General features: G+C 37.5%; 1 protein-coding gene across 2 annotated transcripts in view; it reads left to right on the plus strand.

The window, feature by feature from the left end:
• LOC306873888 (solute carrier family 12 member 6-like) overlaps positions 1 to 13,379 on the plus strand; it is a 44,039-nt gene that overhangs the window by 14,688 nt on the left and 15,972 nt on the right. For both annotated transcript variants that reach the window (XM_079423418.1, XM_079423419.1), the window contains exons 12-16: positions 6,020 to 6,077; positions 6,164 to 6,338; positions 9,770 to 9,888; positions 10,666 to 10,764; positions 11,744 to 11,863. In XM_079423418.1, the coding sequence (XP_079279544.1) occupies positions 6,020 to 6,077; positions 6,164 to 6,338; positions 9,770 to 9,888; positions 10,666 to 10,764; positions 11,744 to 11,863 (571 nt within the window). The remainder of the gene's footprint in view (positions 1 to 6,019; positions 6,078 to 6,163; positions 6,339 to 9,769; positions 9,889 to 10,665; positions 10,765 to 11,743; positions 11,864 to 13,379) is intronic.

Genomic DNA, 13,379 nt, shown 5'->3' on the forward strand with positions numbered 1-13,379 from the left:
TTACCAGCAAATATACACTCGTTCACATCCTTCTCTCCACTCTCTGAGACAGAAGTCTCTAAACTCATCCTTTCCAGTCATCCTACTACTTGTCTGCTTGATCCTATTCCATCTCATCTCCTTCAAGCCATTTCTCCTGCAGTTGTACCGCGCTCAGTCACATCGTTAACACATCCCTTCACACTGGAAGTTTTCCCTCAGCATTTAAACAGGCTCTTATAACCCCACTTCTTAAAAAAACCCACTCTTAACCCAACTCGTTTAGGGAACTATAGACAGGTTTCCCTTCTTCCTTTCATTGCAAAAACAGTTGAACGAGTTGTGTTCAACCAAGCCTCTCTCACACAGAACAACCTCCTGGACAGCAACCAATCTGGCTTCAGAAGTGGACATTCAATAAAACTGCCTTGCTCTCAGTTGTTGAAGCCCTAAGACTTGCAAGAGCGGCTTCCAAGTCTTCAATACTTATCTTGCTGGATCTGTCTGCTGCTTTTGATATGGTCAACCACCAGATTCTCCTGTCAACCCTATTGGCGGGCATCTCAGGAACCGCACTCCAGTGGTTTGAGTCTTACCTCTCAGATAGGTCCTTCAAGGTATCTTGGAGAGGTGAGGTATCCAAGTCGCAACATCTGGGGTGCCTCAGGGCTCAGTTCTTGGACTACTTCTTTTTTCTGTACATGGCATCACTAGGTTCTGTCATTCAGAAACATGGGTTTTCACAGCGATCATTAAAAGGGCCCAGCAGAGATTGCACTTCCTGAGAGTTCTCAGGAAGCACAACCTGGACCCCAGCCTGTTATTGATCTTCTACCGTGCGTCTATTGAGTGTCTACTGTCATATTGCATCACGGTATGGTACGGTAGCTGTACCATGGCCGACAGAGAGAGGCTTCAGAGGGTAGTCAGAGCAGCTCAAAAGATCATCGGCTGCCCTCTCTCCTCTCTGCTGGACATTTACATCTCCCGCTGCCTTAGCAGAGCTGAGAATATCATTAAGGACAGCTACCATCCTGCTTTCGACCTGTTCAACCTGTTGCCCTCAGTTAGGCGCTACAGGTGCATCAGAACGAGGACAAATAGATTTAAGAACAGCTTTTTCCCAAAAGCTATTACCATCCTTAATTCACGAATGCACTGACTCCATACTCGCACATACATGGTCTGACTTAAATTATACTGGACTTTATGCTATATACAATTTTCATTGTGCAATATCATTTATTTATTTATTTACTTTATTTTTCTCTCAATGTGCAATACATGGACAGTTGAATGTGAATATCCATCTTGTTTATATTCTTTCATAATTGCTATGGAATACCACCTGTAAATTATCTCTCGTTCTACCACAGAGCTGTTTACCCCTACCTCATCTTATACCCTTCTTATCCCTTATTTGTATTATTATTTATCGTTATCCATAGTTATTTACTGAACTTACTTATTGTTTTTTGTAATGGAAATATATTTCTACATGTTTTGCACTGAGTGGGGAGATGCTCTTAAAAAATCTCACCGTACATGCATATTGTATGTGTGTGCAGTGACAATAAAGGTATTCATTCATTCATTCATTCATTCATATCACTGCTATGCTGATGACACTCAGCTCTACCTCTCATTCTATCCTGATGATCCGATAATAGCTGCTCGCATCTCAGTGTGTCTAACAGACATTTCTTGCTGGATGATGGACCATCACCTTCAACTCAACCTAGTCAAGTCAGAACTGCTTGTGGTTCCATCAAACCCATCGTTTTATCACAATTTCACCATCCAGTTAGACACATCAACCATAACTCCTTCAAAAACAGCCAGAAACCTTGGAGTTGTGATTGATGATAAGCTGAATTTCTCAGACCACATTGCTAAAACTGCCTGGTCCTGCAGATTTGCTTTATACAATATTAAGAAGATCAGGCCCTTTCTTTCGGAACATGCTTCACAACTCCTTGTTCAAGTTCTTGTTCTGTCCAGACTTGACTATTGCAATGCTCTCTTGGCGTGTCTTCCAGCCAGTTCTATCAAACTTCTACAATTAATCCAAAATGCCGTTGTAAGATTAATCTTTAATGAGCCAAAAAGAATGCATGTCACACCTCTGTTTATCAATTTGCACAGGCTACCAATTGCTGCTCGCATTAAATTCAAGGCATTAATGTTTGCCTACAAAACCACCACTGGCTCTGCACCCCTTTACCTAAGTTCACTACTTCAGACCTATGTACCCTCTAGAAGCTTGCGTTCTGCAAGTGAACAATGCATTATTGTGCCATCCCAAAGAGGCACTAAATCACTTTCACTGACTTTTTCATTAACTGTTCCCATCTGGTGGAATGACCTGCCCAACTCAATCCCAGCAGCTGAATCCTTAACCATCTTCAAGAAACGGCTAAAAACACATCTCTTCCATCTTTATTTGACCCTCTAACTCTAGCACTCTCTATTCTAATTCTATTTCATCAATCTGTCTTTTTATTAAAAAAAAAACAACACACACACACTTGACCCTCTATCAATTGCATATTTATTCTCTAACTGCAAGCTTTTCTTGAAAAACTAAACACTAGCTTTCTTTTTTCTATTCTATCTACTTGTTTCTTTAAAAAAAAAAAAAAAATCTTGCTATGTGTACTGCGTTAGGCTAACCGAGACTTGTCGTAGCACTTCCATGTTGTTGCTCTTTTGTTGGTTTTGATTGCTTTCATTGTCCTTATCTGTAAGTCGCTTTGGATATAAGCGTCTTCTGAATGACTAAATATAATATAAATATAAATATAGACCCTTTTAGGGCCGACGTCACAGTTACGTCACAGCGCTAGCTGGAGGCAAAATAAAGCGAGAACTGGAGGGGGCCCATTCAAACCAGCGCAGATTCGGCTACATAAGGAGCTTAAAATATCATCTTGTTGTGATATTGGGTGCCAGAATCGATGTAGTAGAGGCTTCAATTTGAAATTTTAACGCATACCTGATGCCACTGCCAGACAAAAAAAAAACTACAAAAGCTGTGGTGAAACAAGATAAAACGAGCGGACTGGACCCAAACGATCGTCAAAAATGCTCAAGTTTGCAGCGCAATCTTCTTATCAGAAAAGGTTCAGTAAAGTATTGTCTTTTGTTGTTATGGGCGCGTCTAAAGATTTCCTATGCATCTCACTATGTTGTGTATGAAATAATGTCTGTGTGCATGTGTGTATAACAACAAACTGACGATTTATATGCTTAATCATCTGTAAAAAACAATATACATTGTTGTGATTAATTGTGGCTGGAATAAAATGTAGCTGTAAAAATAGTTGCCTCCTGACTGAAATATATACAGGTACATGTCAAAAAATTAGAATATCGTGAAAAAGTTAATTTTTTCTTGTAACTTATTTCAAAAAGTGAAACTTTCATGTATTTTAGATTCATTACATGTAAAGTAAAACAGTTCAAAAGTTTTTTTGTTTTAATTTTGATGATTAGAGCTTACAGCTCATGAAAGTCAAAAATCAGTTTCTCAAAATATTAGAATATTTACATTTGAGTTTCAATTAATGACCATCTCTACAGTATAACTTCCGGGTATCTCTTGTTCTTTGAAACCACAATAATGGAGAAGACTGCTGACTTGGCAATGATCCAGAAGACGAACATTGACGCCCTCCACAAAGAGGGTAAGTCACAGAGGGTCATTACTGAAAGATGTGGCCGTTTACAGAGTGCTGTATCAAAGCATATTAAATGCAAAGTTGACTGGAAGGAAGAATTTGGGCAGGAAAAGTTGCACAAGCAACAGGGATGACCGCAAGCTTGAGAAAACTGTCAAGCAAAGCTGATTCAAACACTTGAGAGCTTCACAAGGAGTGGACTGAAGCTGGAGTCAGTGCATCAAGAGTCTCCACGCTCAGACGTCTTCAGGAAAAGGGCTACCAAGCCACTTCTGAACCAGAGACATCGTCAGAAGCATCTTACCTGGGCTGTGGAGAAAAAGAACTGGACTGTTGCTCAGTGGTCCAAAGTCTTCTTTTCAGATGAAAGTAAATTTTGCATTTCATTTGGAAATCAAGGTCCCAGAGTCTGGAGGAAGAGAGGAGAGGCACAGAATCCATGTTGCTTGAAGTCCAGTGTGAAGTTTCCACAGTCAGTGAAGATTTGGGCTGCCATGTCATCTGCTGCTGTTGGCCCACTGTGTTTTCTGAAGTCCACAGTCAACGCAGCCATCTACCAGGACATTTTAGAGCACTTCATGCTTCCTTCTGCTGACAAGCTTTATGGAGATGCTGATTTCATTTTCCAGCAGGACTTGGCACCTGCCCACACTGCCAAAGGTACCAAAAGCTGGTTCATTGACCATGGTGTTACTGTGCTTGATTGGCCAGCAAACTCACCTGACCTGAACCCCAAAGAGAATCTATGAGGTATTATTGAAGATGAGAGACACCAGACCCAACAATGCAGATGACCTGAAGACCGCTATCAAAGCAGCCTGGGCTTCCGTTACACCTGAGCAGTGCCACAGGCTGATCGCCTCCATGCCACGCCGCATTGATGCAGTAATTCATGCAAAAGGAGGCCCAACCAAGTATTGAGTTCATAGAAATGAACATGCTTTTCAGAAGCTTGACATTTCTGTTTAAAATATCCTTTTTTTATTGATCTTATGTAATATTCTAATTTTCTGAGACACTGAATTTTGGGTTTTCATTATCTGTAAGCCATAATCATCAAAATTTCAAGAAATAAAGGCTTGAAATATTTCACTCTGTGTAATGAATCTATATAATATATGGGTTTCACTTTCTGAAATGAGTGACAACAAATATTGTCCTTTTTCACGATATTCAAATTTTTTTTAGATGTACCTGTATATATATACATCTTCATGACTAGATAGACATGGTGAGTTTGTCTTAACTATGCAGGTTAGATGTGAGTCACTCAACTGAAGGGAATCCTGTCAGATCGTCCATCCTTTGAGTGAAAGTGTGTGTGGATTGGTCAATCTGGTTTCATCCGTTAAAGTTAACCTTTTCAAATAACAATCGCGGCCCCGGATAGTGAGTGACCTTACATATGCAGGTAAAAATAAGCAGCTCTAATTTGTTTGTTCTACTTCACATAATCTGCAAAAGTTGTTCACAGCCATCATCACACCAGTATTTCGCTCTGGTTTTGTTTTCGCCGCATACCTGTGTCTACAGCGGAAGTTCAAGGCGGCTGAGCTGCGCATAACATACGTCATAACCAAACGTTATGTGATTGGTTTACGGGTACACCAATGATTTTAAACTTCCGACAAGCACCCCCCCCCCAACGAGAAAGTAAACGCTTGTCAAACTCTGTCTACAAAGCAAAGCGAAGTAGCAGAGTTTGGTATTACCAGGCTAACAGCAATAGCCAAATAAAAGGACACCTTCTCTTTTACCGTATAATGTCTTCAATCTCATGTTGTTAAAAAAAAAAAAAGTGAAAATTGAATCGTGAAATCAAAATCGAATCGTGAGTTGAGTATATCGTTACATCCCTATTATTATTTTTATAATTATTTTAATTTCGCATTTATATTTCACATGGATGCATGCAGACGCCTTTATCCAAAGATGAACAAAAGTAATATTTAATATATTTATTCTAGCACTCTCTATTCTAATTATATTCTTTACAAAAAACACTTGCCCCTTTTAGACTTGCACTCTGTTTATTTACTAACTTAAAAAACAAACAAACAAAAACTAACACTAGCTTCTCTAATATTTTTGTATTTATTATATAATAAAAAATACAAAAAACCTTGCTACGTGTACTGTGTTAAGCTAGCTGAGGCTTGTCACAGCGCTTGCATATCATTGCTCTTTTGTTGGTTTTGATTGCTTCTATTGTCCTCGTTTGTAAGTCACTTTGTAAAAAAGCATCTGCTAAATGACTAAATATAAATGTAGATTTGGAGCATTATTCTGGAGTTGAGATGATGTCTCCAGATGATTTTCTGTGATAAACGCTGCGGATGTTTCCTGAACGCGAGGCTCAGATCTTAGCTGTGTGGTGCTGTTTGGGTCCTGTGTGGAGGGCGTTGTTCTCCGAGACAAGTTAGTCTCTTCTGTTCTTCTGCTTCTCCTCTGGAAACGAGTGCATGCAGACTATCTGGTGTTCTCCTCGTCTGTCTGTGTTTCAGGTTTGGAGACTCGGTGAGGGGGAACCTGGTTGTCGGGACGCTCTCATGGCCCTCCCCCTGGGTGATCGTGATTGGCTCGTTTTTCTCCACGTGTGGCGCCGGCCTCCAATCACTGACCGGAGCTCCTCGCCTGCTGCAGGCCATCGCTAAAGACAACATCATCCCCTTCCTGAGGGTCAGACTTTAATTATACACTAGACATTATAGTACACTAATAGTACATATTTAATTTTATATTAAGTATAATTAATTTATTAAATTAAATTTATTCATTATAAAATTATTATATTTAATTTATTTTATATAGTCATTATTATTTATTATAAATTCTGTTTAATTTTATATGTATTACATTTTTTATTTGATATATTTCATTAATTCAATAATATTTTTTATAAAATGTATTTTGTTAATTATATAATATATTAATTAATTATTATATTATAATTTTTTTAATTATAATATTAATGTAATGTTCTTAATTACTTTTACAGTATATATTTAATTACAAATAATTTATATTTAATTAAATTCTGTTTAACTCTAACATTAGTATTATATATGACTCTGGAACACAAAAGCAGTCATGAGTAGCACAGGTATATTTGTAGCAATATAATATATAATATTTGGCTGAGAGTAAACTTTTATAAAAAAAAAATAATAATATATATATATTATATAATTTTTTTTAATTTTTTTTTTATTTATTTATTTTTATAAAAGTTTAAGTTTATTTAAAAGTTTTCTATTTTAATATACTATAAAATATAATTGATTTCTGTGATCAAAGCTGAATTTTCAGCATCATTACTCCAGTCTTCAGAGTCAAACCGTTGTGCTGCTTCATATTGTTTTTGGGACCCGTAATATTTTTTTTTTAGGATTCTCTGATTAATGAAAAGTTAAAAAGAACAGCATTTATTTAAAAAATAAATTTTGTGTTACAATATGCAATGCTATTCAAAAGTTTGGGGTCAGTACATTTTTTTTCTTTTTCTTTTTTTGAAATAAATTAATACTTTTATTCAGGAGGGATGTGTTAAATGAATAAAAAGTCATAGTAAAGATATTGTTAGAAAAGATTCCTATTTTGAACAAATGCTGTTCTTTCTAAATTCATCAAAGAATCAAAGAAAAAGTATCACATGTTCCAAAAAATAATATGAAGCAGCTCAACAGTTTCAACACTCTTAATCAGTATATTAGCATGATAATTAATCAGTATATTAGCATGATTTCTGAAGATCATGTGACACTGAAGACTGGAGTATGATGCTGAAAATACAGCTGCAGATCACAGAAATAAATTACAGTTTAAAGTATATTAAAATAGGAAACCAATATTAGGAATTGAAATACGATTTCATAATATTGCTGTTTGTTCTGTATTTTTGATCAAATAAATACAGCCTTGAGCAGAAGAGACTCCCTTAAAAAACATCAAAAATCTTACTGATCCCAAACTTTTGAGCAGCAGTTAAATGATTGTAAAGCGCTTTGGGTGTATAACAATACACAAAGTGCTATATAAATGCCTCATTCATTCATTCAGTGTATGTCAAAATCATTTTTGATTAGTAATATGCATTGCTAACAACTTAATTTGAACAACTTTAAAGGCGATTTTCTCAGTATTTAGATTTTTTTGCACCCTCAGATTTTCAAATAGTTGTATCTCAGCCAAATATTGTCCTATCCTAACAAACCATACATCAGTGGAAAGATTATTTATTTAGCTTTCAGATTATGTATTTCATCAAATTTCACAAAATTGACCCTTATGACTGATTTTGTGCTCCAGGGTTACATGTGTAATTTTCTGTTATATGTTTAACTATGTCATTTCTAAATTATACACTGAATTAAGTTCTTTATAGTGCTGTTAACGGAGTTAGTCATAAAGCAGGTGTTGTGAGGCTGCTGAACCCGATTGGATTTGCTTGGTTTTGAATATCTGCTGTGTTTGTTGTGTTTTCTTTGAGAAGCGTGTCAGTGAGTGTTTGTCTGTTTGTATTAATCGTGTGTGTGTGTGTGTGTGTGTGTCTGTTTGTATTAATCGTGTGTGTGTGTGTGTGTGTGTGTGTGTGTGTCTGTTTGTATTAATCGTGTGTGTGTGTGTTTGTATTAATCGTGTGTGTGTGTTTGTATTAATTGTGTGTGTGTGTGTGTGTTTGTATTAATCGTGTGTGTGTGTGTGTGTGTGTGTGTGTTTGTATTAATATTAATCGTGTGTGTGTGTGTGTGTGTGTGTTTGTATTAATTGTGTGTGTGTGTGTGTGTGTGTTTGTATTAACGGAGTGTCTATTTACACTAAGTGCAAATAGCCCATCTTGTTGGCAAAGGCTATTTACACTAACTCCGCCCACTAACGTGTGATTGGGTTAGTCAACATTAAAAAAAGAAGTTGGTTCAACATCAGTTTCAGTGGTGTAGATGGTAAGAGACATGCTTTCTGACGCGAGCGACCCGAGTTCGAGCTCAACTTTTGCCAAACATTTTCTCCCTTTTCAAATCTCATATCGCATCAGAAAGGCATTTATTTTCGATAAAAATTAAGGAAATAATCAAAAAGTTGAAAATAAAGTATTGGGTAGGGTTAGGGTAAGTGTAGGGAGGGCTTTATTGTCCCAATAAGGTGGCATCCATTTAATAAATTTGAATTAAAATTATAATTTACACTCAGTACGTTATTATTGCGTACTGTTTTATAATGTACTACAATACTGAGGTGCAGATAATTGCCACTATTTGCAATAAGTAGTATAAATAGCAGAAAATCTTGCTATTTTAACAGTGTAAATAGAATCTGTCACTAAAAAAATATGCTATTTGCACTTGGTGCAAATAGCCGCTGCCTTATATTAATCGTGTGTGTGTGTGTTTGTATTAATCTTGTGTGTGTGTGTGTGTTTGTATTAATCGTGTGTGTGTGTGTTTGTATTAATCGTGTGTGTGTGTATTTGTATTAATCGTGTGTGTGTGTGTGTGTGTGTGTTTGTATTAATCGTGTGTGTGTGTTAGTGTGTGTGTTTGTATTAATCATGTGTGTGTGTGTGTGTGTTTGTATTAATCGTGTGTGTGTTTGTATTAATCGTGTGTGTGTTTGTATTAATCATGTGTGTGTGTTTGTATTAATCGTGTGTGTGTGTGTTTGTATTAATCATGTGTGTGTGTTTGTATTAATCGTGTGTGTGTGTGTGTGTGTATTAATCGTGTGTGTGTGTTTGTATTAAGCATGTGTGTGTGTTTGTATTAATCGTGTGTATGTGTGTTTGTATTAATCATGTGTGTGTGTTTGTATTAATCGTGTGTGTGTGTGTGTGTGTATTAATCGTGTGTGTGTGTTTGTATTAAGCATGTGTGTGTGTTTGTATTAAGCATGTGTGTGTGTTTGTATTAATCGTGTGTGTGTGTGTGTGTGTGTGTGTGTATTAATCGTGTGTGTGTGTTTGTCTGTTTGTTTTGGGTGTGATCAGATCGCTGAAACTCATTTGTAGTGTAAACGCTGATGAAGACCGTCGGCTCATGTGACGCACAATCCTGCTGGAGTGTGCTGTAGAGAACAGGTGTCTCGAAATCTGTGTGTTTGCCGTGTTTCCGCAGGTCTTCGGTCACGGGAAAGCCAACGGGGAGCCGACGTGGGCTCTGGTGCTGACGGCGGTTCTGGCTGAGCTCGGGATCCTCATCGCTTCGCTGGACCTCGTCGCTCCCATCCTTTCCATGTGAGAGCGTTTAGGCTCAGAATGAATGTTAACCAATGAGACTGTCGTGCGCTTTCCTTTACTACACACATACTGAAGCACACCTCTCTATATGAGGACATGAACACGTGAACACGATCTCCAGAACTGCTCTGAGAATCACACTATTTTACCCATTCTTTTGAGAAGAACTATCATCATATATACAAACAGAGACTTAAAGGTCTTCACAGCAACCCGTCAACATAAAAGTTTGGTTTAATTTGAAGAAACGGTGACAGAAATACTACTTATTGTAATGATATTATTACTACTACTAATAATTAAATGATTATTAAAACATGTTTTTTGGAGGAATATTTACCAGAAAAATTATTTAGGCACAGTATTTCTGGGGGGAAAATAAATAAATAAATAAAATAATATATATATTTTTAAATAAAATCAATGAATTAGATATGCTTTTGATTATTAATATTTAATTAAACTATTGAATTAATAGACAACAGAGTTTGGTAAAAAAAAATAAAACTGAATTTGACAAAAAAAAATAAAATACATTTCGTAGGGCCTTAAAATGTATTTTTTGTTAAACTTGTAATAAATTGCTATTTAATATTGTATTTTTCAGGATTTCAATTAATTTAACTTTTTTTATGAATGAAATTAATTTAGCCATTCAAAAGTATGGAAAACAAATGTTAATCGAGAAATATTGTAATGTTAAAAATGGAAAAAAATGTGTGTTTCATAGGGTCCTCTATTGACTCGTGCTCTGATCGCTCTGTGTGTCCGCAGGTTCTTCCTGATGTGTTACCTGTTCGTGAATCTGGCCTGTGCTCTGCAGACCCTGCTCCGGACGCCCAACTGGAGACCACGCTTCTCCTACTACCACTGGTAGCACACACACACACACACTATAGCACACACTCACTCTCTCTCTCTCTCTCTCTCTCTCTCAAACACACTATAACACACACACTCTCTCACACACACGCACGCTATAACACACACTCTCTCACACACACATGTTGGTTTTTGTGGTTTATGGGGACTCTCCATAGGCGTAATGGTTTTTATACTGAACAAACTGTGTGCTATTGCCCTACACCAACCCTACACCTAAACTTAGCCCTCACAGGAGACTTTGTGCATTTTTAGATTTTCAAAAAAACACCATTTAGTATGTTTTTTTTTTTTAAGCCTTTTGAATTACGGGGACATAGGCAGTGTCCTCATAAACCACCTTCATATTGTAATACCTCTGTCATACCCATGTCATTATACAAATTTGTGTCCTCATAAACCACATAAACATGCACACACACACTTTCACTCTCTCTCTCTCTCTCTCTCACACACACACGCACGCACGCTATAACAAACAATCAAACACACTCTCTCTCTCACACACACACACACTATAACACACAAACACACACACTCTCTCTCTCACACACACACACACACACACTCTCTCACACACACACACACATTATAATACACACAAACACTCACACACACGCTCTCTCTCTCTCACACACACACACACACACACAAACACTCACATACACGCACTATAACACACACACACACACAAACACTCACACGCACTCTCTCTCACACACTCACACACTCTCTCTCTCTCTCTCACACACACACACACACACACACACACTCTCTCTCTCACACACACACTATAGCACACACACACAAACGCTATAACACACTCTCTCTTTCTCTCTCTCTCTCTCTCACACTCACACTCACACTCACACTCACACTCACACTCACACACACACACACACACACACACACACACACTCGCTCCACGGGTGTTCCTCTGTCTGATGATGTCATTTCCTGTGCTTGTCAGGGCACTGTCGTTTCTCGGCATGACGATCTGTCTGGCTCTCATGTTCATTTCCTCCTGGTACTACGCCATCGTTGCTATAGTGATCGCCGGCATGATCTACAAGTACATCGAGTACCACGGGTACGTTGCCATGGGAACCAGGCCCTGTGTGTGTGTGTGTCCACGTGTGTGTGTGTGGGTATTAATCGTGTGTGTGTGTGTGTGTGTGTGTGTTTGTATTAATCGTATATGTGTGTGTGAGTGGTGTGTGTGTTTGTATTAATCGTGTGTGTGTGTGTGTGTGTGTATTAATCGTGTGTGTGTGTGTGTGTGTGTATTAATCGTGTGTGTGTGTGTGTGCACGTGTCTGTCTGTGTGTGTGTGTGTGTGTTTGTATTAATCGTGTGTGTGTGTGTGTGTGCACGTGTGTCTGTGTGTGTGTGTGTGTGTGTGTGTGTGTTTGTATTAATCGTGTGTGTGTGTGTGTGTGCACGTGTCTGTCTGTGTGTGTGTGTGTGTTTGTGTGTGCGTGTGTGTGTTTGTATTAATCGTGTGCAGAGGTGGGTAGTAACGAGTTACATTTACTTGAGTAAATTTTTTGAGTAACTAATACTTTTAGAGTATATTTAAAATTGGGTACTTTTACTCTTACTTAAAAGTATATTTTTAGTGAAAAAACGGTACTTTTACTTAGTTACTGTGGGCGACTCTCCTCTCGTTACTTTATCTTATTGCAATACGTAATAATAAAGTTAAAAATGCTTAAATTTATTCCAAACGCGCCGTCTACCTTTCTCTGGGCAACGAGCGATGTCCGTTCGCGAATGATTCATTCTTTTGAGTCGATTCTGTTCGAAGGCTCGATCAAACCAGTTGGCAAACCAGTGAATCGGTTCACAAATCAATTTGAATGATTCATTCAGTTCCCTGCCGCACGCTGAAGCGGTTCTCTCTCAGATAACAGAACGTTTATGAACATTAAGAGCATTGAAGACGTGGCTTTGGATCTACAGTCAATTGAAAGCAAATCTGCAAAGCAAAGGCTGGTTTGCTAGCTATGAAGATCTTCATTAGATGAACACCGCGTGTGCGGTCGGTTCCACAGGTATAGATTCGTTTACAGTACACGAACCACTATGACATTACCAGTTTCTTGTAAATGTACCATACATTAAATACAATCCAGAATTAATTCATTAAATAAGCTGTCACAGAGTATGAAATGAACACCCTCCAAACCCGCGTTAGTTCCAGGAGGAATGCCTTTGCTTAGACACAATTAATATTGATATTTTCACAATATTTACGCTTGCAGAAATAAAGGCCACATTTGTTTACATTTTGCGGAACAGACGGAAGAAGATCCGTCATATGCATTTATTTCGTTATGTTCAGATGTTCTGTAGCGGTCTTGTGAGGAGATTTCTCTCTTCTCCGTGTCAGAGGTTATATACATATATAAATAATACATAATTAATAATTAATTAATATACTTTAAAATATAATTTAATTCAGTGATGCAAATCTGAATTTTTATCAGCTGTTACTCCAGTTTTCAGAGCCATATGATCCTTCAGCAATCATTCTAATATATTGATTTATTATCAGTGTTGTTGAAAAAAACAGCATATGCTAGTTTGGTATGTTTTGAAGCTGT

The sequence above is a fragment of the Barbus barbus genome, assembly GCF_936440315.1.
Source record: "Barbus barbus genome assembly, chromosome: 1".
In the NCBI taxonomy this organism is placed as follows: domain Eukaryota; kingdom Metazoa; phylum Chordata; class Actinopteri; order Cypriniformes; family Cyprinidae; genus Barbus; species Barbus barbus.